Source organism: Castor canadensis, chromosome 14 (genome assembly GCF_047511655.1).
Source record: "Castor canadensis chromosome 14, mCasCan1.hap1v2, whole genome shotgun sequence".
In the NCBI taxonomy this organism is placed as follows: domain Eukaryota; kingdom Metazoa; phylum Chordata; class Mammalia; order Rodentia; family Castoridae; genus Castor; species Castor canadensis.
Window position 1 is genome coordinate 92,778,501 of NC_133399.1, and position 24,650 is coordinate 92,803,150.

At 36.4% G+C, this 24,650-nt stretch overlaps 1 protein-coding gene across 5 annotated transcripts in view; it reads right to left on the reverse strand.

Moving 5' to 3' along the window:
* The window catches only part of Palld (palladin, cytoskeletal associated protein), a 383,132-nt gene extending 359,321 nt beyond the window's left edge, over positions 1-23,811 (reverse strand). For 2 of the 5 annotated variants that reach the window (XM_074055014.1, XM_074055012.1), the window contains exons 1-2: positions 23,668-23,811; positions 1,261-2,251 (exon numbers count right to left, since the gene is read on the reverse strand). In XM_074055014.1, the coding sequence (XP_073911115.1) occupies positions 1,261-2,174 (914 nt within the window). In that variant the 5' untranslated portion in view covers positions 2,175-2,251; positions 23,668-23,811. Of the gene's footprint in view, positions 1-1,260; positions 2,252-23,658 lie in introns of all 5 variants that reach the window. The other 3 variants (XM_074055016.1, XM_074055015.1, XM_074055013.1) reach the window with 2 other exon arrangements.
* Positions 23,812-24,650: the final 839 nt, after the last annotated feature.

Genomic DNA, 24,650 nt, shown 5'->3' on the forward strand with positions numbered 1-24,650 from the left:
GTTTAACAGATATAGGATGAAAGATATAAAGCTTGTAAATAATGAAATACTTCAAATAAGTAAATACCAGTTTCAACTTTTAGTCACTCATGTCTATTTTTAATGTCTTTCCAAATTAAAATTATTTTGAATTTATCTTTTAATATTCACACAGTTCAAGGCATTTAGCACTAATAAAACTTACAAAATAAATGAATGAGTACTTCTCTTTCAAGTATAACCCTGACTTGAAATGCTATTTGCATTTTGGCATATGAAATTAAGAAATGAGAAATGACAGTTACTAACGCAGCAGTTTACTACGTGCGGGACACTGTTTCATTACGTTTTCACAAATTATTTAATCCAACCATCATAAAATAGAATGAGGTAGGTGTTACTAATGATTTCCACTTCATGGATGAAGAAACTCTGTCACAGTGGGATAAAGTAACTTGATGAAAGTGACATCGCTCATAAAATGTGGAGTCATGATTGGAATTCATAAAGTGTGACTCCTGGATCCCTGTCCTTAACTTTTCTGTATAGAAGAAAGTATAAATTCTTCAATTAAAGAGGAAGAACTTATAGAAATTGTAGTGGACACAGCAGTGAAGATTTTACTGACTGTTAGTGTGCACCATTGCACTGGCGTTTTTGCTGCACCTTTGCTCCAGAGCTAAGAGCCTGTGCAGGAATAGCCAACCTGAAGGGCTCCTAACTTTGACTTTCTTTGATAGAGCAGCTCTGCCTTCTACGGTTGCCTCACAGTGGAGGTGTGTACATGTACTTATGTTTAAGGAGTGGGTCCTGATTTGATCCATGGTTGGCCTGTACACACCACACCTTTGCCTTTCATTTCTGTACAGATGTACAGTGACAACTTCAAGTTATGGCCATGTTTTCATCATCTTCATCAATTCAGATTCAAATATACGCACACTTTTTTTTTCTTTCTTCTTCTTTGGATAAATCAGCATCACATTTTAAGTTTCCCTAACTGTCCTGTATAACAACCTGCCTGTGTTCCTTGTTGCCTCTTGAAGTCTTTTGGTTTCTTTCTAAAGTCAGTAGCACAGATGGCCCATGACAACAGAAGTATCCCACCAGAGACACCTAGGACAACTAATATTTGTGACTTGGGATGCTTTTGCTTGTCCGAACTTGATAAAACTCAACCTCAGTGACCAGAGAACTAAACTACACGAGTCATCTTTTCTCTTCCTACATTAATCCCCAAAGTCAACAAAATCATGAATATTTGCAATAAGAAGTTCTTACCTGACACGAGGAGTTGGATCTCCAGTGACTCTACACTCCAAGTAAACCCTACTTCCTTCCGCGACTTCTTGGCTTTTCAGCTTCTGGATGAAGCGGGGCGCAGACGGGAAGTGGAGCCCTTTCTGGGGCTGTGGGTGCGGGATGCTGTTGGGAGTTCGGGCCACGCCCTGGGCTGCCTGGTAGCAGTGTCTGGCCTCCGGTAACTTGACCTCTGCGTCCATCTCCTGCTGGTCTTCGGTGGGGCTTTGGCTGGCTGAGGCAGTCATCAGGGCTGATGGCTGATTCTTAGGAGACAGGTACCCACTGTCTGGCGAAGAGGACTCCCCATTTGGGTTTCTGTTTCTTGGCCTGGCCGCCTCTCTAAAGATGGATGTCAACTCCTCGATCAGATTGGCTGCCTTGTCACATAGCTGGCCCTGGGGCCCCGACTTACTTTGGTGTGCTGGTTTGGATTTTGCGTTTGGGTTGGGAATTTTTGCACCCCGTTTCTCAGCCTTTCGGAGGCTCCGGATGTAGCTGGGCCTGGCGAGCAGGGGTGACAGAGCAGGCTTTCTCCTTGACACAGGTGAAGTAGTGTGCTCAGGGTGCTCTTCTGCCAGAAGCTGGACAGGTGTTGGCCTGTTTTCCTGAGGCCTTCCTGAGGAGGCCTGCTCCCCCAGTTTGGTCTTCTTGTGGGAAGGAGTTTCACAGAGGCTTACAGGAGAGGTGTTGAAAATCTGCGCGATCTCCTTTTCTGAGTCAAACTCCTCTGTTTCAGAACTGGCTATAGCTCTCCGGGCCAGGTCGAGACTCTTGTGTATCTCTTCCTGGCTGAGAAAAGCAGATAGCTCTGGGAAGAAGTCAGCATTCTTGCTTTCTTCCTGCACGTCTGATAAGGAATCATAGAAAGAGTCATGGGAGGAAGTCTCTGACATATTTCAACAGTCTTCATACACACTTTGCTTTCAACAGGAAGGCCAAAGGCACTGGAAAACACTTTTCCTCTTGTCTTCTGAAAGACAACACAGAACTACTGTCAGGAGTAATAATTATCTGATTTTTATTTATTGTACACAATAATGGGTTCCATTACGACATTATATTCCATTACACATGTATATAATGTACTTTGAGCCTATTCACCCTGGTCCTATTTTTTTCATATTACTACTAATCTACAAAATGAAGAAACAGTAAAGTGAACAAATACATCAGTTTTCTCTCTCCCATAACTTGGAAGGTCAAGTATATCTGTGCTTATAATCTATGATTTTAATTTAATATATGCTTTGTAAAGTATTTCACTAAATAGTATCCACTAATTCAAGAAGATGATATATGCATTAGGCACTATTTTATTATTATTTTTAGTGTTACTGGGGTTTGAATTCAGGGCTTTGTGCTTGCTAGCCAGGTGCTTTACCACTTGAGCCACAACCTTGGTGCTCTCTGCTCCAGTTATTTTTCAGATAGGGCCTCCAGTTATTTTCCCAGGCTTGCCTTGGACAGTGATCCTCCTACCTGAGCCTTCTTCATAGCTGGGATTACAGGCATGCACCACCATGCCAAGCCCAGTAGGCATTATTACACAGCAGGGCATTCTGTCCTTCTCATCTCCCCTTTCCTCATTAAAGCTCTCATTTGAGTAATGTTGAGATTAGTAGCATGTTTTAGTAATTCTGACTGCTCATGTATTTTGCTACAAAATACATTTTAATGATTTCAATTTTCACTTTTCTTGCTTTCTTTTGTAAAGCAGCAAAATAAAGTTCTATAACTATATTTAAAAAGGAACTACTGATAGTACTGGAAAGAAAATTAGGTAAATCAATAATTGTTTTTGGTTTCCAATGAAATGCTCAAAACTTTATTGTTTCATCCTTTCTTGTGTTCAGTCATGTTCATTTATACTCATTCATTCAACATTACTCCAACATATAGTAATCTATCTATAATCACAAATAGGAATCACCTATTAAGTTTCAGGTGCTGGAGGTACAGCTGTGCTCCAGACAAAAGACTCCCAAACATTCCAGTCAAGAATGAGATAGCAAGTATTTTTTTACTTTGCTGCTGTTATAATTACCCAGTGTGGCATGGTAGCATGAAGCAAGCCAAAGACGATGCATAATTGATTGAGCATGATTGTGGTCAAATAAAACTTTATTTGTGGACACAGCTATTTGGATTTTATGTAATTTTTGCAAGTCAAAAATCATAGTGATTTCATAACAACAATTTAAAAGTATAAGAAAAAAGCACTCTCCTTAGGTTTAAGGCTGTACAACATCAGGCAGCAAGATGGAGTTTGTCTAGAGGATGAAGTTTGCTTATTCTTGATCCAGAACAATGACCTCGTCCTTACATTCAAGGAATTAAAAGTCCAATGGGATGTTAAAATGGGGAAGATAGAGAAGACATTAACCAAATGGTACAGAAATAAAAGAAAATCTTGATAGGGCTTCAAAGGAAAGTGAAAGAGTATGGGAGTCATGAAAGAAAGCCTAATCTAATCTTAAAGGCTATATGAGGAAATTATGTTTTGCATAGGACCTTTATATGGAAATATCATAAGAATTAAGTAGAAGGCATTTCATTATCAGTTAAATAATTGGGTATTGAGTTAAATTCCATTACTTTGGATGAAACATTGTGAGGCAATAACTTTTCTGTTACTCTACATGTGTTCTTCTTTTCCTATACGCTGTTCATAGAATAATAGGAGAAAAGATCTAGAAAACCCCAAAAGTGATCTTTACTTCAAGATTGAGTCTAGAAAGTCAGTAAAGGACCCTATGGCACAGTGAAGCTCATCTCTATAAGACTTGTTAGGAGAAAACCACAATTTCCCCAGAAATTGTGTGTTACGAGGACTGAACTGGGCTACTTGTTGAGATGCAGCTTCCCATCCAGGGAAGTTTCCAGGCTCAATGAGCATCATGCAAGAGTTGAGAAGGGTTCTGTAAATCTTCCTCAAGAATCTACCAAGCCATAGGATGCAGTGAGTCATAGACTATTAATTCAACCAGAGATACTTAATCAGAGACCTAAAAATTTAGTATCAGCCTATCACATCTTCTTTAGATGAATATTGAAATACTGTCTCAGATGTCTTCTTAGAAAGGTTAGTGACTTTATGACACTTGAATTCCAAATTCTGCTAGTCCTACTCTACTTATTAGCTTGTATTTCCCAGGATTCTTGAAGTATATCCCATAAATCCCATTGGGGTGTTCTTGTCATTGTCATTCACCTTTATCAACCTGAACATCACTTTAATTCCTTTGTCTCATCTGCACTCCAAAATAGAATATGTTAATTGCTCTCTGATTATTAAAATACAGCTCAGTTTTGGAGATAAGTTATATTCAGTACATTTTGAATACTCAAATGTTTTGTTCATAAGAAACAGGCAAAGTATAATTTTGAAAAGGTAAAATCATGACATCATGGCAAAAAATAAAAAGGTATAAAATAAATATCCATTCAAGATTTTAACTAATTAATGCTGAAACCGAAGACGCTGATGACCAGACACATGAGTAGGCCATTAGGAATGCTAAAATGAATTTGCTTGTAGATTTGAAACTGGTTAATATCTATAGAGCCATAAAATGTAAATTTAGGAATCATTTATGCAGAGTGGAAATCAATATTTCTACTAGGCAAAATTATTTACAGATCTATGAGCATGAATAATTTGCATCGATATCTGATTTCTGCAACTTGTAGAGTAGTACAATTTCCTCAAGACAAAGTCACAGATCTCTATAGAATCAAATGACCCTGGAAGGTTCACAGAGCCCATCCAGCATTTCATTGAAAGGATACCCATATTATTTTGTCCATTTTAAAGTCATCTGTAGTTAGTCCTGAGAAGGCAGATTGGGTCTATCAGTAGAGACCTCCTAAGCTTAGTCAGTAAATGTGCTAGCAAATGTTTGGAGAATCCAGGAGCAGGACCAACTCTTATAATATGTGAGAAGAAGAGATATTAGAAAATATGAACCCAGAAAAGGTTGGGAAAGGAGAGAGACTCTTGGGCTAAAATTATGTGTGTGTAGCAAAGGCACAGCAGACTATATTTTCATTTCTTGCAAAATTTATTTTTCATTGAAAGAGAAGCTGCTGTTTCTTTCCTTCCTTTCTTTTTTTTCTTTTTGGTCTGAGAGAAATTCAGTTTTTGTATTGAGATTTGGTAACATTTAGTGTCTGTCATATCTAGAACAAGTTAAGCTGAAAATCCAAGTAGATAATTGAAAGGAATCTTTGATTCTTAAGATGACTAACTTGAAACCTAAACTGGGATAGATGTACTCCATAAAAGAAATAACCTGTTCACATTGTCTTTATGGTGCATCTGCTACATGCCCAGCGGTGTGCTATGGGGATGGAAATCTGGTAATCACAAGGTTTTAACACTCATAGTCTATAAAGGATATAATTAGGTAATAAGCACATATAATTTAGTGTGTCAAGTGCAGGATAAGAGAAAAACAAAGTAGTATGACAACATCAAGAAGGGAAGGCAGGGTTAGGACTAAGTGAAGTTTTATGAAGAAGATTGAAAGAATGACACATGGTGATTAAATGTAGGGAGGATACAGGATTGATTATGAGATTTTTACTTCAACAAGATGAGTAGTGCCATTAAATCATATTAAACCAAGTTTTAAGGAACAAAATATGCTTAATTTTGATTTGAGTCTTTTGCATTTGAGGGACCTCTGGGACTTCTGGGGTTGATATCCAGAAGGCAGTTTGAGATGCTGGCCTTGAACCCTGGGTTAGAGAGTGCAGAACTGGGCTGGGAATTCTTGGCCTACAGGTGGCTCCTTAAGCCACAGGTTAGATAAGGCTATCAAGAAAGGACTAGAGAAAAGAATCTCTCAGGGCTTTGGTAGGAGACCAGGAGAGTGGGGCTGGATGGAAATTGGTGAAGAAAAGTCTTATGGAGGAGACATTGTCCTTTTGACTGTAGCTGGCAATCACGGTTTTGGTGTGTGGAACAGAGATGAAAAACAGAGTTCAATGAAAGGAAAGGAAGTGCAGATTTCAAATACACTCTACTGTTTTGAGATTTGTAGAAAGAAGGAGAAACTAAAGGTTCTAGAACAAAAGGGTAGAATCTAATGAGATTTTTGCTTGTTTTGTAGGATGGGGCACAGAAATGTGTTTCAATGCTAATGAATTAGCCAGTAGAAGGGAAGAAGCTGGACATATGTGCAAAAAGGTGGGTGATTTACAGCTCAATCTTTAAGGATGTGAGAAGAAATGGGTTATTAAAATGCAAATGGGTGTTCAGCTTCAGGAAGGGAGGACAGAAGCAGTTCTTCCATTGTCAAAGGAGAGAAGTAATAAAGGGAGGGAGAGAAAGAGAGAGAGAGAGAGAGAAAATTATCTGGATAAATTTCCAGTTGAATGAAAGGGGAGCTCCTATCTTAAGACTTTTGCATTTGGATGTTTAGGAAGATAGGAGATTGTTTGAAATACCTGTTGGGAAAGAAAGAGTTCTTGAGAAGGATTTATGGGCAGAGGTGAGGACTTACTTGAAGTTAGATGCGATGTATTTATGGAGTTATTCATCCGTGTGATTGCACAATTCTTTCCAGCAGAGCTTAGAAGTCTGGATGAAGGTGTGAAGATGGATGATCCAGGTTTTGACATGCAGGTGAGGAAGGGAAGTGGGCACAGTTGTTGAGAATATTATCAAGGGATGGGTGGACTCAGAAATCTATGCCGGATTAGAATTCTTGGGTAGGAGTTTGAACATAGACAAGTTAAGAGACTAAAGACCCATTAGAAACAAAGGAAAGGAGTAGTGAGAATGTCTAAGTGAGAACCCCGGAAGGATATATTAGGTAGTGAAATGTCTGAATTGAATATTTTAGAGGTGGAGTTTTCTGACTCCTGACTTCCTTTGAAAAAGAAATCACTTATTTCTTTTAAAAAATTTTAATTTTTATAAAGGTATATTTGACAATTCAAATAGTCTCATTTAAGGTATACAATTTGAGATTTAATAAGCACATACATTGTGAAATTATAATCACAAGCACACCAATGAATACATCTATAACCTCAGATAACTAGTCTTATTTTCTTCTTCTTTGTTTCGGTGAGAACACTTACGACTGCAGGTAGAGTGTGACCATGTGATTGACTGCTTTGGGGGGAACAGTGTGAGTTGAGGAGTAGTTGAAGTAGAGACTGTATGACCCACAAAGCCTAAAACACTGAACTGGACCTTTATAGTAAAATTTTGCCAACCCCAGCTATAGAACGTTAGCTCCAAAATGAATTGCTATAACATACACAAAGACTAACAATGGGGATGATGACCTTGATAATGACAATGGCTAATGATAAACTGCTTAACTGAAAGTAGGTCTTGTGTCAAGAGCCATCACACAGATAATTCCACTTAAAATCTTCACAACAGGTACCAGTTTAGAAAGAAGGAAACTGAGGCAGAAGATCTGAATAAGAGAACCAAGTTTCAAGTCTAAGCAGTGACTCCCAGAGCTCATGGTCATAGCACGCCCCTCACCATCATTACTTTAAAGTTTTACAACCAAGAGTCCCAGGCAACATATCATACGAGTAAAACTGATGATCTGCAATCAGAGTTCCATTATTAATTCCATTATATTCTAGACTACAATGAACATAATCTGATAAATTTTAAAGCTTCATGAAAAGCATTATATAAGGACTTATACAAAGTCCTTAGGGCAAACTGAATGATGAAAAATGTTCAATTCTTCTTGTCAAATAGGAAGTGTCTGCTGGAGGCATATTATCTCACTTGCTTATTAACTTACATTTTCGTTTTAAAGAGGCGCCATCTGACGGAATCCAGTTGCAAGGATTAGGAGTAGCTTAAAAACTGCTTGCACAGTGAAAAAGAAAATAATAGCTTTATGGCAGATGTGGTTCAGATTTAATTTGCAGTGCAGTTATTGCTGCTGGAACATGCACGTGTTCTAGGGAAAATGTTCATTCAATGCGGATGAACAAGGGAGGCTTCCAGGTGGCCCAAGTTCACTGGATAATTATGCTTCAGAGATTTCCATGTCAGTCAACACCCAAAAATTAAAAGGTCATAATCAAAAGGAACGAAATCCAACTGCAAACATCTCTATTATTTCCCTGAGCGTTCATGTTTTATGTCAAACAGTACTCTTGGTAATTCAGTGCTGGTGTGGTTCACACAGAAAATGAAGTAGGCTAAAAAGATCCACTTATACTGCTTTTAGTGAGTAAAGAGGAAGAGGTAAATGCCAAAAAAATTAAAGTATCTCTACTTCAGTAAGTAGCATTGAAAGATTGTGAAATTTTGAGGAATAAAGGGGTCTTCTATAACTTTTGATCTTTTCTGCCTATATTCTTCCTCTAAAGTGATTTGACTTGCTTGGAAATTCCTCTTGTTTTACTCTTTCTGTCTTGTTCATGACCTTCATCATTAAGAACTTAGCTTAATTATCACTTCCTCTAAATTCTCCCAAACGACAGCCATTCTATATTTTCCTTAAATTTGTTTGGTTCTAGGTTTTTCCCCCATGGGAGAAATGACTCTTCCATGACCCTGTCTAATTTATAGTCACAATTCCTTTTTCTATGTCCTTGTCCTAGAATAGTAAGTTGAACATGAAATCAATTGTACATTTGTTTGTTTGGGTAAGGGAAGCTTCAAGAGGGATGGAAACAAGTCAATATAGTTTCTCTCCTTCAGTGATTTTACAGTCCTGTAGGAGGGATTAGTCAAAAGAAAGAAATATAACTCAGACAGAAGAAGGAACATGATAACTGATTGCTATTAAAAGATTTCAAACAAATTACAGTAGCAATCGAACATCTGATCTCAAAGAAGGTCATATTTAGAAATTTGGTCACATAAATCCCTGGTCCATATGAGAAGTTCCAAAGCATGATATACAACTTAAAATTTCCTGTGGGAGCTGGAGGCAAGGCTCAAGTGATAGAGCAGATACTCTAGTACCATACACACAGAAGCTTCTTTCCCCCACCCCTCCAAGAAAAAATGCCTGATGTGGAATCTCCGGCCTCATCCTCCATCATTCCCAACCCACACTCCATGAACCCTTGCCAACCATCTCTCTGTTCCTTGGACATTCCATGTTCTTTCATGCTGTCCTGACTTTGTACATTAAAATGCTCTCCCTTCTTTTACTGTTTTTCAAACTCCAGTTCATCCTTGAAAATTCTCTTAAATTCCACTTCTTTTTGCTGCTTTCTAGGATTCCCTAGTCAATATAATTTTCTCCTCTTTCTGGGCACACACTTTGTGTAGTATTTTATCATTGCATATATATCATTAAATTACATATATTTGTCTAGAGAACCTTTCCTCACTGGATTGTGAAAACCATGAAAGCAAGAGTTGCATCCAATATCTTTGTATGGCTAATGCTGAGCCTAGTGTCTGAATCATGGCAGATGATGGAGAAAAACTAAGAAATATACCTGGTGTTTGAAATGTGGTTCAAACCCTGGATAGGGTTGGACAGAAGAGGAAACCACACAAAGTCATGAGTTAGGAAATGTGTTATCCCTCCTGCCTGCTCTTGGGAACTGAACCCCACTACCGCACTTTTCAGGGACATGTTCTCTTCAGTGAAACACTATTCAGCTGTTTATCCTGCAATTTAAAAGTTTTATTTTAAAGTGGTACTTAAAACATAAAAATTATACGTTAATGGAGTGTCATGTAATATTTGATACATGTATGCATTGTGTTTTATATATACATATATATCTCAAAAATACTTATATCTTCAAATAGTTATCATTTCTATATGGTAAAAATTTTAAAGTTCTTTTCTTCTAGCAATGTACAATACATTATTGTGATGTATAGTCACCCTCGTGTGCAATAGCACATAGCTTCTTGCTCTTATCTTACTAAAATTTAAGCACTTTCTGCTTAACTTTATCCATCCCTCCATCCCCCTATTCTCCACAGTCTGGTAACCACTATTCTACTCTCAGCTTGTATGAGATCAAGATTTTAGATTCCACATATCTGTGATATCATGCAATACTTGTCTTTCTGCTCCTGGTTTATTTTACTTACCATAGTGATCTTAAGTTTCATCCATGCTGCTGTGAATGACAGGAATTCATTTTTAATGGCGGAATAGTATTTCATTATATATGATTTTCTTTATCCATTCATCAACTGATGGACACTTACGTTGTTTCCATTTCTTGGCTATTACAAATAGTGATGCAATGGCCATCGGGCTGCAGATGTCTCTTTGACATACTGATTTCAGTTCCTTTGGCTATATACCCATGCTGAATCACATGGTAGCGCTATTTTTAAGTTTTTGGGGGATCTCCATATCGTTCTCTGTAATGGATGTACTATTTACACTCCCACCAGCACTTGTCCTTTTTGAGACTAGCCATCCTTACTGGAGTGTGATGATATCTCACTAATACTTTTTCTTGTGCTTCCCTGATGATTGCTGCTGTTGAGCATTTTTTCATGCAGCTGTTGGCAATTTTTTATGTCTTCTCTTGGGAAATAACCATTTTGTTCTATTGTCCATTTTTAATTGATTTGTTTTTGCTATTGAGTTTTCAGAGTTACTTATAAACTCTGATAGCAAGCCCTTTTCAGATGAATAGTTTGCGAATATTTTCTCCCATTTTGTTGATTGTTTCCTTTCTGTGCAGGAACTTTTTAGTTTGATGTAATCCTGTTTGTCTATTTTTTGTTTTTGTTTTCTGGGCTTTGGGATCCTGTCCATAAATCCTTTGCCATTTCAGTGTCTGGAAGTGATTTTTTTTCTATGTTTTCTTCTAAGAGTTTCATAGTTTTAGTTTTTACATTTAGGACTTCAATTTATTTTGGGTTTATTTTGTAGCTGGTATTCTACTGTCTTTTGATATCCAATGTCTCCAACATTATTTGTTGAAAAGGCTGTCCTTTGCTTTTAGCAACTTAAAAAAAAATCAGTTGGCTGAAGATGTGTGGATTTACTTCCAGTCTCTCTATTTTATTTTGGTCTGTCTGTGTTTTTTAATGCCAATACTATGCTGTTGTGATTACTAGAGCTTTGTAGTATGTTTTGAAGTCAGGTGCTGTTTTACGTATTCTTTTTGCTCGAGATGGTTTTGGCTATTTGGAATTTTTGTGACTTGATATAAATTTTAGAATCGCTTTTTCTAGTTCTGTGCAGCGTGTCATTGATATTTTATTAGGGCTTTCATTGACTCTGTAAATTGCATTGAGTAGTATGGATATTTTAGGCAACCTTTTTTGTGGTACTGGAATTTGAACTCAGGAGTTTGTGTTTGCTAGGCAGATACCCTACCACCTGGGCCACATCTCCAGCCCTAAATAATTTTTCTGGCAGTACTAGGATGTGGACTCAGGGCCTTGTGCTTGCTAGGCAGTGGATATTTTAATAGTATCAATTCTTCCAATCCACAAATACAGGGTGTCTTTCCACTTTTTCGTGCCTTCTTCCATTTCTTTCTTCAACATTTAATAATTTTCTATTGTGGAGATTTTTCACCTTTTTGATTAAATTTATTTCTAGGTATTTAATATTTTGTAGCTATTATGAATTATGTTGAATTCTTGATTTCTGTTTCAGAGAATTCACCATTGGCATACAGTGATGTCACTTTTTGTATGCTAATTTTTTTCTCAGCAACTTTGCTGAATTCATTTATTCTACAGTTTTTGATGGATTTTTTGTGTTCTCTCTCTCGCTCTATCTATATATGTATATAATCATGTCATCAGCAAATAATGACAATTTGACTTCTGCTTTTCCAACTTTGATACCCTTCCTTTTCTCTCTCTCTCTGGCTCCTTCTCTCCTTTCTCTAGTCAGATTGCGCCACAACTTTCAGCACTACATTGAGTGAAAGTAGGTGTCCTTGTCTTGTTCTTGACCTTAGAAAGAAAGCTTTTGTCTTTTCTCCACTCGCTGTAATATTAGCTGTTGACTTAGTAAACTTGACCTTTATTAGGCTGAGGTACCCTCCTTGTGTACTAATTTATTTTGCATTTTTATCATGAAGGGATGTTGAATTTTGTCAAATGATTTTTATGCATCACTTCAGATTACCATATGTTTTTGTCCTTCATTCTGTTGATATGGTGTATCATGTCTGTTGATTTGCATTTATTGAGCCATCCTTGCATCACTGGTATTATCCCACTTTTTTAGGGTAAATAATCTTTTTTTAATGTGATGCTGCATTTGGTTTGCAAATGCAAACCAAATTTTTTTTTTTTTTTTTGAGGATCTTTGTGTCTGTGACCATTAAGGATATTGGCTTGTAGTTTTCTTATTTTGTTGAGTCCTTTTCTGGTTTTGGTATCAGGTTAATGCTGGCCTAGTAGATGCATTTGGGAGAATTCCTTCTTCTATTTTTTTGAATAACTTAAGGGGAATTGGTATTAGTTCTTTAAACTTTTGGTAATTCAGCAATTAAGCCATATGCTCCTAGCCCATGCTTCCCTTTCATGGGAAGCTTTATTACTGATTGAATCTTCTTACTTATTATTGGGCTGCTTGGGTTTTCTACTTCATGACTGAGTCCTGGAAGGTGTATGTGTCTAGGAATTTGTCCATATAGGCTAGATTGTCAAGTTTTGGGCAAGTATGTGTTCATAATAATCTCAAATTGTCTTTTGCATTTCCTTGGTATTAGAGGTAATGTCTTCCTTTTCATCTGCAATTTTAATTAGAGTCTTCTTTCTATTATTCTTAGGCTGTTAAAATTTTGTCTATTTTGTTTATCTGTTCAAAAACCATATTTTTTATTGTTGATCTTCTGTAGTGTTTTTAGTCTTTTTCATTTATTTCCACTCTGATCTTTATAACTGTTCCCCATCTGCTAATTTTGTGTTTGGTTTGTTTTTGATTTCCTAGTTTCTTGAGATGCAATTGCTGGTCATTTATTTGAAAAATTTCTACTTTTAAAAACATGGGCATTGATTGCTATAAACTTCCTCTCAGTCTTGCTTTTGCTATGCAGCATGAATTTTCATGTGCTGTGTTTCTATTTTCATTAATTTTAAGGAAATTTTAAATTTTGTTTTTGAATTCATTGATTTATTGGTTGTTCAAAGTTAAGTTGTTTAATTTCCATGAATTTGTGTATTTTTCAGAGTTTCTCATGTTATTGATTTCTAGCTTTATTGCATTATGATCAGAAAATATACTCAATATTATTTCAGTTTTTAAAAAAAATTACTGAGACTTCTTTTGTGGACTATCATATGATTTATCCTGGAGAATGTTCCATGTGTTGATAGAAAAATGTGCACTCAGCAACTCTTGGATGGACTGTTCTATAGATGCCTGTTAGGCTCATTTTCTCTAAGGTCAAATTTAACTCTGATCTTTCCTCATTGACTATTTTTTTTCTGGATGATCTGTCCATTGCTGAAAGTGAGGTATTAAAGTCCCCAACTATTACTGTGTTGTAGTCTATCTATCCCTTTAGGTCTACTAATATATGCTCTATATGTTTGCATGTCCTAATATTGGGTATATTTATAATTGTTATTTTCTCTTGTTGAAATGACCCCTTCATTATGATATAATGATCTCCTTTATCTCTTTTTTAAAAATTTAAAGTCTCTGTCTTTTTTTGGGGGGGGTATAAATGTATTTATGCCTGCTTTCTTTTGGATTTCCTTTGCATGGAATACCTTACTCCATCCCTTTCTTTCAGTCTATATGGTTCTTAGAGGACCATAAGAGGTAAGTTTCTTATAAGTAACATATAGGTGGGTCCATGCCGTCACTCTATGTCTTTTAATTAGAGAATTTAATCCATTTATATTTAAGGTAATTACTGATAGATAAGGTCTTACTAGAGCCATTATGTAATTTGTTTTCTAGTTTTGGTATAGTTTCATTCTTTCTTTCTTGCTATGTTATAGTCTTCCTTTGTGGTCAAATGATTATTCTAAGAGTCTATTATGGATTTTGGTTTGTCATTACATGAAGCTTACAAATACATCTTTTGTTGATGGTAAACTATTTTGAAATAATAGAAACTTCAGCTTAGCATGGTTATAAAGATAAAAATAGAAAGAATAAGAGAAAATGAACAAATAATAAAACTCATCATTTGCACTCCATTCCTCCCTGAAATGTGAATTTTTATACTCCATTTTACATCTTTCTGTATTGCCCATCTGTTAATATATTAGTATAGCTATTATTTTAAATTACATTTTTAGTTTCCATATTAAAGATGTGAATGGTTTATGCATTCAATTAACAATGTTAGAGTATTCTGAATTTGTACAATTACTTTTAGCAGTAAGTTTTATGTCTTTCTACATTCTCTTCTTGCTCAGTTGCATCTCTTTCAGTTTAGCATTTCTTATAGAACATGTGGTGGAGATATATTTTCTCAGCCTTTGTCTGGCAATGTCTTTAACATTCCTTCATTTCTATTGGATAGCTTTGCTGGGTACACTAGTCTTGGCTGACCTTTTTTTTCCTTCAGCACTGTGAAAACATGTCACTCTCTTCTGGCCTGTAGGGTTTCTGCTGAGAAATTGGCTGTCAGAGGAAGTAGGATGGACATACCTATGCATAATTTACTTTTCTTCTTTTGCAAGCTTGAGAATCTTCTCTTTATCTTTCACTTTATAGAATTCATTATAATATGTTTTGGGATAAATTTGATTTAGTTAATTTGACCTTTGACCTTTTTGGTACCTGGATATTTGTATCCTTCTCTACATTTAGTAAGTTTTTGTTACTATTTCTGCTTTCCTTTGGCATCCTCAAGTTCTCCTTGAACCCCAACAACCCCAAAATTTGTTCACTTAATACTGTCACAAATTTCTCATAGACTATCTCCATACCTCTTCGTTCTTTTTTCTCCATCAACTGGGTATTTTTGAATAGACTTCCTTCATAATTACAAATTCTTTCTTCTATTTGACCTCTCCTGCTCTTGATGCTTTCTATTGCATTTTAAAGTTCATTGAACATATATTTTAGCTCATGAATTTCTGTTTGAATTTTATCTTTGTTAAGATTTTCTGTTATAGTATTGAAACATTTCTCTATATCTTCTTCAAGCTCATTGAGTTTTATTAAAATAGCTATTTTAAACTTCCTAAGAGTACTCCTGTAGTGATAACTACCTGGCCAGTGGCGGCTGTCACCTTATTTTTAGTATTAGGTGAGGTTATGGTTTCCTTTAAGCACATTATGCTTTTTGTCACACAATATTGTCAGGACATTGAGGGATTAAGTATCTATTCCTGTCTTCCTAATCTGATATTGTTTGTGTCTGCCTTTCCAGAAATTCTAAGCATGCTGCTTATTTTCTTGATCCTGTAGTCACTTTCACTATTTCATCAGTGGATGGCACCATGTTTAGATTTGTCAGGAGTCTGCTGTAGGTGTATTATGACTGTTTCAGTACTAGAGGGAAATCCAAGCTCATGGTTGTCCCAAATACACTGCTGGTGTATTGTTCAGAAAGAAATAGGAGAGTATCTAGAAAAGTAGTTTAACTCCACAAACCTCTCCCTTGGGCCAAGGTTGGACCACATGTCTCTATTACATTCCTGGCTTATGGCCAGGCACTGAAGAATTCTGCTTAGCTCTGGGCAGAATCACCATGTTTGGACCATTCCCAGGTTCCTACATCACACCTATGAACACTAGTGTGACCAAGCTATGTCATACCCTGAGCCTGTAGCCTACCAAAACCCAGGAAAACTCTGGGGTAGAATCAAGGCTCATATTGCTATGGACTGCCTATTGTTGATGTGGACTTATGGGCCAAGACTGTTGTACCAAACTATAGGTAATGCTAACTGGAATAGAAATCCAACAGACTAGGGCTGTGTGTCTTTTGCTGACACTGGAGCTGTTCCAGAGACTTTATTTGCAAACAGGCCTAGGAATGGGAATTGTTACCATCTGTATGATATTAGGTGTCACCAGTCCAGCACTAAGTTCCAGGACAAAGGCTTGTTCTTACTACTCTGTCCTACTGCCAGCACATGGAGTCTTGCACTATGCTATACTGCCTAAGGTTTGAGTAGTGTTGGTGAAGGCAGTCTCTTGGTCACCTAACTGATGCTAAACTGAGTTAAATCTGACTCTTAACAGCTGCAATAACCTGTATAGTCTCTAGTGTGCACTGGGGCCCCTTCCTCAGGTGGCAGTGATTCAGGTTAAAAAATGTACCCATCCCATTGGGGCACAGATTTGTGCCCGGTGCCTGGGCAGTTCTGGAGCCCTGTCTCCAAGCTCTTGCCTGGTGATAGTTCTTCCACTTGAGTTTGGAGGATTAGTGGAATAGGGGCCACCAAAGCTGGTGCTAATCTGGACTTCACTTAAATCTCACAGATAATCTTGGGAAGAGGGTATGTGAGCCATAGACCCATCCAAGGCTGGAACTGATGGGGGCTCCTATCTGGGTCTGTCCTACTAGCTCACAGGTCTCCACTTTATGTCAGTGTTATTCTAGAGGTTTTGTCTGTGTATTCTGATTGTCTATGGGACCTTCAGTTTCTACCAGGTACTAGGTCTCAAAGACAAAGCCCTGTGCTAGTTTTCATGCCTTCCCCCTGGAGTTCTGCTCTTTGCTATGCTACCCAAGGTTGAAGGAGGGGTAGTGGCTGCACTCAGTCACTTAGCCTACCCCAGTTCCAGTAGCTCAGTTCTTAGTTTTTAGCCTGGCAATAGGTTGTTGAGGGGCTTTGCCCAGTTCTGGGTTTCACCATGCCAGGTCTGCCAGTTGTGTTCAAGTCTAAAGCCTCAACTTATTTCTCTCTTCACTCCCCAAGCAGAAGATGTTTGTTCTCATGCTAGACTGCTCAGAGTTGTGGAAAGGGGGATGCAGACAACTTATTCTTGCTTTCATGTTTCTTTTTTTGTTTTAATAAAAACGAGGCACTATGGTCTTTCATCTGATTCCCTTAGCTCTTGCGAGGGGAATTTCATGCATGGATAGAACTTCAATTTGTGTGTCTGTGAGGAGAGACTGCTGGAGGGCCTTAGTTGCCATCTTGTTCTGGCCAGGTTAGGATGTCTGCATTGCATTTTTATGTTTTATTAATAGTTATTCATTCCCTAGGCTCTGTTTTCTGATAAGAACTTGATAAAAAGGTTGTATATTATCAATCATCAATGCCATATATTAATGTATATTTATAACACAGAATTTGAGGATAGAAGGTTGGGCCTTCTCTGGGTTACTCTATGTTGTATAGGCACAGTTTTAAGGCTGTGTCTAGCACATTTTATGAAGCAACGTCTTGACCTGAGTTACTCTACTTGAGTATAAGTGCCAAGGTTAGAAGACTGTATATTCTGATTATAAAAGTGAACAACCACCACCCAATAGCACACCAAGAACAAACTGATAATTTATTTTTGCCAATAAATAATTAAGTATGTAAATATGTCAAATTATATCACTCAAGCTTATTGGTTATGCCAGATGTTACCCTCTTACCTATGATTATAAAAGAAGTAGCAACCCAAGACTGAGATGTAGCAGGCACACTGAACCATCATGCAGTCAACTCATCATGAACCTTGCCAGGAAGATTGCCACAGTGAAGGGCCTCCATTTATGTCCCTGGTATCCAGTTTAAGCACAGTTTCTCTTGCCTGTGACACACACATGCAATTTGCTTCAAACTAACACTTGAAACTGTCTGCCCCTGAGACCTGCCTTTGACAGCCTACATTCTGATTGGCTCTGTGCCTGCAGCACATAAACTTTCTTATCTGGTCCCCTACAGAGACTTTTCCCTGTGCCTGTATTATCTCTTTGCCTTCACCTTCAGTGTAGCCCCTCTCAACCCTGCAGACTCTTTAGCCCTTTCTTAGCCATTCTGTAATATATATGAAGTATAACATGTGATTTGAGAGTTAATACTAGCAGAGTTAAGATTGGAATGGAGTAAAGGAACTTGTGTTTGCCAATGGGCATGAGTACCCAGTGAAATCAGGGGTACTTGGTGAATCAAAGCTAACAAAACTGACATAGCTTGTGAGTTTATTGTTACTCAATAAATTCTGACTTTGTGGAAAGACACAAAATTGTGGACATAAAATATATATTACTTCCTCATGTAAATAATGTAATATAAAATAATCATAAGTCAGATAGTGCATTAAAAAAACTTATCTATAAAACATTGATTATTTTTTAGGTTTCTTATTATCATCCAAGAGGGCCTCTCATGCAAAAAATCAGAAACAGAAAACATTTATTCTGTTTTCTAATGATTCTACAATAAGCAAAATATCCCTGCCAAAAATCTCAAATCCCAAATGCTGCAAAATCTGTTTTTGAGTGTTGACATTCTATCACAAGTGGAAAATTCCACATCATGAAGCTTTGTTTCATGAAAAAGTATTTAAAATAATTATTAAAATAAAAATGTTATAGCAAATCTAATAAGAATACCTTCAGATTTTATATATGTGAAATTTGTTTTTTGACTTGGGTCCCATTCCTAAGATATCTCATTATATATATGCAAATATTCCAAAATTGGAAGAGACTCCAAAACCCCAAACACTTCCTGTTTTAAGCATTTCAGATAAGGACTTGTCATTGTATTAGACAATGAGAATTGTGTAATCTTTGGTGAAAGTCTCTTTGACATGGATGCTAGTAAATTCCTGGTTAAATTTTGCATCATAGAAATTCAAATGTTTTCAGCAAAAAACAATTTGCTTTTGGTTTTTTTTTCAGGTTTTTCTGCTATCTTTGTCAGCACACACATTGTTATTAGAGTATGGACATATGCTGGATTCCTCTTTTATAGGCAGGGACATACATGATGGGTTTCCTGCCTTAAAGAACTAACCTTAGGGGTTTTTTTGCTTGTTTCATTTTGATTTTTTGGTGGTACTGGAGTTTGAATTCAGGGCCTAGTGCTTGCTAGGCAGATGCTCTATCATACCCCAGCCCTTTTTTGCTTTAGTTATATTTCAAATAGGGTTTCACATTTATACCTGGGCTGGCCTGGACTGCAATGCTCTTATTTACACTTCCCAAATACATGAGATGGACCAGCTTTTTATTGGTTGAGATGGGGTCTCACTAACTGTTTGCCTGGGCTGGCTTTGAAATGCCATCTTCCCAATGCTCACCACTTGAGTAGCTAGGATTACAGGTATGAGACACTGCACCTGACCTCATTTGTTTTATTTTTATTTTTTTGGGTTGTGTGGGCATTGAATCCAAGGGCCCAGGTATGTTAACCATGTGTTCTACCACTGAGTTACACCCCCAGCCCCAAAGCTAACGTTTTACTAGGATAAACCAACTATGTAGTACTTGAGAAAAAAACTTTCAGTTTCTGAATTTCTTATACTTACTGTGACCTTATGTCTTTTCTTGATTGATCTGGGGGCAATGGCATTGTGTTTTTTTTTTCACATAGCCTCAAATTATCTTTGAAACATGTTAGTATACAAATAAGATAAAATAAAATACAATGCAAGTTTCAACATTAACATCAGTGTCAATAGACCATGACTGTTTTGGAAGATGCATTGTTGAAGGGGAGGGTGGTGACAGTCACAATAGGAGGGCAGACTCAGGGTTATTACGTGTTAGGTCCTCTCAAATTGTACCTTAGAGGCAGCTCTTTGTGTGACCTTGTGATACTCTGAAGGCAAATTCTTCCAAGTGAATTTTGATATTTAGTCATATTGTCAAACTCTTAATCTTAAGCAAACATTTGATGGAGCAAAGATTGGGAAGGGTACAATTACCATGTGGCATTTAAGGTTCCCACCTACCTCTTGCTGTCAACCTGCAGCTTATTAGCATCTTGGCTTTTTCTAAGCAGGTATTTCTTTCAAATGTAAACTTCAATGGTCACATAATCGGTTAAGTATCTCTGCATATTTTATTCTTTTGTAGAAAATTTAATGCCACTTAATTTATAGATTATTTCTAATTGTAATTTTATGGTTCACAATTTCTGCTTAAGTTAATACCACCTGAATTCCATGTGGGAATAATGCTATATTACAAAATATAGAATATGTAAATAAGTTTTCATTGAAGAATTTATATTTGGTTTGCATAGTATACATTCTGGTGTAAATAATTTTATCATCTCAAATTATCTTGACATCACTATCCTACTATTTGGGAAAACATTTATTTCTGAGTTCCAATATGCAATGTACATATATATATATATACACACACACATATATATTTTTACATACATATATGGATATACAAATGATAGAAAATATAGACAAATTTAGAAATTAAGAATAATCTTTGTTTCTAAAGTTGCTGACTTTTTGAGGAATAGATTATCTGAAAATAAGATCTATGATATTTGGGAGAATTCTCTACCTTGTCAGTCCAAAAATACTAGTGGGACACCTTCTGCATCATTCTCTTGAAGCAAGGTGTTATTGACTATTGAAATGAGAACGATATCCTTGACTTAGAGGAGGTTGAGCAAGACAAGGCATATGTACAAGCAACAGCAGAGTTGAGTGGAAGGATCAATTTAGTTATAAACAGTAGGAGCTGGGTTTCCCGAGAACTTTCTACACAATAGCTTCTGAGTTATGTCTTTTGGCAGACTCAATAGTTTGATCCTCTGAACAACTGATGGAGCAGATATAATTTTATTTCTATTTTCCAAAGCTGCAGGAAAGAAAGGTTCAAATATTCAGCCAAATTTGAATCATCAAGAAGTGGCAGATTAAAATGTGAATTTAACTGCAATGTTCTCTTTTCCCATTGAATGTATTATGAGTAATTTCCTTAAGATTTTAGCTAAGGGAAGAACTTTTGGAATATGTTTGTGGAATAATTTTAGGGGTCATTAAAGAAGTGCTTTAAAATTTGTTTTTTGAGACAGTGTCTCACTACTTAGCCCAGGCTGGCTTCATCTTTCTGCCTCAGTCTGCACAGTGCTGGCACACATAGACATGTACCACCATGCCTGGCTCAGGACCTGCTACAATTTTTAAAGAAAAATGTTTGATGTTTGAAAAAGACTGCTAGCTTCAAAATCACTCAGTATCATACATTTGGCAGGTCCTTTGCAGAGTCCAGATAGTGGTAGTAACATATTAATAGTCATCTAAAAATGCACATACAGATAGGAGTAAATATATGAAAGTGACTGGAAGAATGCAAGTCAAAAGACTAGCTCTGGCTACATCTGAGGTAGGGGTAGAGTTGAGGGGTAGGACATTAAAGGGCATCTTTTGTTGCTTCTTTTACAATCTTTAAAAAAGACAACATTATGAGTGGCTCTAAATTTAGTGGTTTTATTTTTAAATTCTCAAAAGAATTCTAAAAAGAATAAAAACTGATTGAAAGACTTGATATTACAAATATTTTTAATAAAACCAAACTATGAAATTTAAAGGTGAAAAAGCCTTAAAACTTATTTTTTTGTTTTGGAATCACAGCTAACACTTAGACTAAACCTCTTGTTCCTTCTCTCCCTCCCTCCCTCCATCCCTCCCTTCCTTCCTTCCTATTATATGTTTTTTGCTGCAAAGGGCCTTACAGGGTGAAAGCCAAACTTGACAAATTTAGAAAATCTTGTGTTGGATGCAAAAAAATGTACTAAATTTTATATTTCTTAATGAATTCATAGGCTCTTTCCTTCTTAATCATTAAATTGTCATTGTAGGAACATATGTCATTTTTATTCTACAGTTTTACCTACCCCTCTGAACAGGATATTTTAGCTTAATTTCAGGAACATAATCTAGTAGTTTGTTTAGTGCCATCCCAGCCATATTTAGAGAGAATATTTGGAGTTCTTCCTGGTGTCCTCTTCACTGAATTGTCACAGATTTTTAGATTTTACTTCCAGTTCATCCATTTTTCACTTTAATTCATAACCAGGTTACCAAATTTGTTCCTGTGCTCTCTAACATAATGATTCAATAATTATAAATTATTGTTAGAGCTGCTTTGTTCAACTTTTGTTTTCTATTCTGGAATTTAGCTAGGACATGGCCATTAGCGCTCTGGTGTCTGAATTTCTAACTGGAACTCGGGAATCACCGTACCCTCTGGCAGCCTCTGCATGCACATGACTTTAAAAAGTGGAGACTCTTGCCTTGGTTGTAGATTTCAACTGTTATCTCTTAAAGAACTTGTCAGATTTATTTGTAAACCTGAATAGCGTTTTTCTCTCTATAGCTTTTTTCTTTTTCAAAGCAAAGAAATCAAAGTGATGGTAATTGTTTATTGGTGTGAAAGATGTTATAGAGGCAATTTCAATATTCGGTTTTAGTAATAAAACAGATGTCTGTCAGGGAACTGACAAGGTTTCTGGGATACAGACCCTAACCCATACCAGATGCCAGACTGAGCAAGGATTAATGTGTATTCTAGGAATGTGTAATCATATATTTAGAGAAGATATTGCCTAAGAAAAATCTTAGCCTTTGGCTACTGTTAGCAATAATTTTCCAGAAAGACTGATTTTTAAAATCTGAGTAGTTGAGGTTAGTATTCATGTTCTTTCATTGAGAAAAAAGTTGGAAGGTATCTTTATCATGTACAAAGGATTTAATTTCTGTCTATGGGTAATCAAATAGATTTTGAATATTTTATAGTCTATATTTTATAGATTTTGAATTTTTTATAGTCAAGAAATATATTTGGTATTTATACTAGAAGGCAATTAGTATTTTTATCAAATTCTAAAAAAGTATCATGAGCCTGAAATCATTCTGTATCATCATATATTGGATTCAGGACAAGTTCATGTATAACTTTGAACCACATGACATATTATGTTGTAGTGTTTAAATTTAACTGGGCTCTACCACATGTACTATAGTTTCCCATAGTAAGCTTCCAAAATATAAACACGTAAATTTTATGCATAGATATAATTCAAAATACCTTCTCATACAATGCCAAGGGATTTAATTATGTCCTAGGATCATTTAAAAATTCTTTTGGAAGGGTAATTAGCAACTCAGAATATTCCTAAAGCCTAAAATCTATCATTTTAAGCCATGGGGTTTTAGTTTAAATATGGAAGAGGGTCTAGATAATAGAGCTTCGTTTTCTGTGAAATACAGCACATGCACAATTTTGACAAATTTGACTCCCTAAACGCATTTAATCCTCCTGGAATTGGTCTTGCAATTTAGCATGACTAGGATTATAACAAAAAAGGCAGTTATCTGACAACATGGGCAGATATGAAGCCAGCAGGCAAATCTTATATATTTATCTGTTCTTGGAAAAAAAAACTATAAAAGTCACATTACCTTTCTTCTCCAAGTACAAGAAAAATCAAGCATCTTTTAAATGGTATCATAACTTCAAGCAAACTACTGATATTTTTCTAACTTTTTTTAAAAGTCCTTAAAATGTTGCCTTATTTGTAAGTATATTAAGACTCACCTTACAGACCTTTTCAATGCTCGGTCAGTTGGAAGCCTCCAGAAAGATGATGGATTTCAGATGAATGTTTCTTCTTTTCTGGGAGAGCAGAGGTTGGCCCTGCCTGTCCATTAATGACTCCTTGGTCTGTAGTCACTTTGACAACTGTAGCCTGAGACACTCATCTGTCCTCTTACTCCATTCGACTATATTTGGTAACTGAACTCATGTTTCAGCAGGGTGCCACACTCAAGAGTTCCAGCCATGAGCTGGGAAGCAGCCTGAGGTCTGAGGCTGGGTTCTTAGAAAATAAAGCCACTTAACATAGAAGGGACTGTATTTATGAGTCTAATAAACATGGGATTTAAACATATTCCTCTGTACTCTTACCTTCTACTTGGAAGTCACCTTCTGTTCTCTTAAAAATCTTAATTAGAATTATGTGATTCCTAGTAGATAAAGTAGCACTCTTAAGGAAGACTTTTCTTGCCATAATCTTCTATCCTATGCATTTTGCTTTTAGTCATGTGGTAGATTATTCTAAAATTGTAAATTCAGTAACTTTTTAAAAATTTAGTCACCTGTCAAATTGAGTGGTGAGTCCCACTTCTCTCTTACTTCTTACTGTTAATTAAAAATTATCATATGACTGAAGTTTATATTAAAGACATAGTCCAAAGTAGGATGAAATTGTCATGAACACACAGGGACTGAATCTCATATGTGTTGTGACATTGAGTTCTTAGCTCAATGCCTAACACTTCCTGAGCACTTTGTAAATATTTGTTGAATAAATAAATAAATGTTGAATGAACAATGTTCAGGACAAATATTGACTCCTTTGCAGTTGTAGAAAATGTTTCACAGTCATTTTATTACCTCTTCTGTAGCATCCCCGTGTGACAATGCAATTGTTTGTTCTTGTGAATAGCAAGTAGGGGCAACCTTCTGATCCAACATCAGGTAGCAGAGCAGGGTATCAAGGTAATCACAGAAAACTCCTAATTAACCCA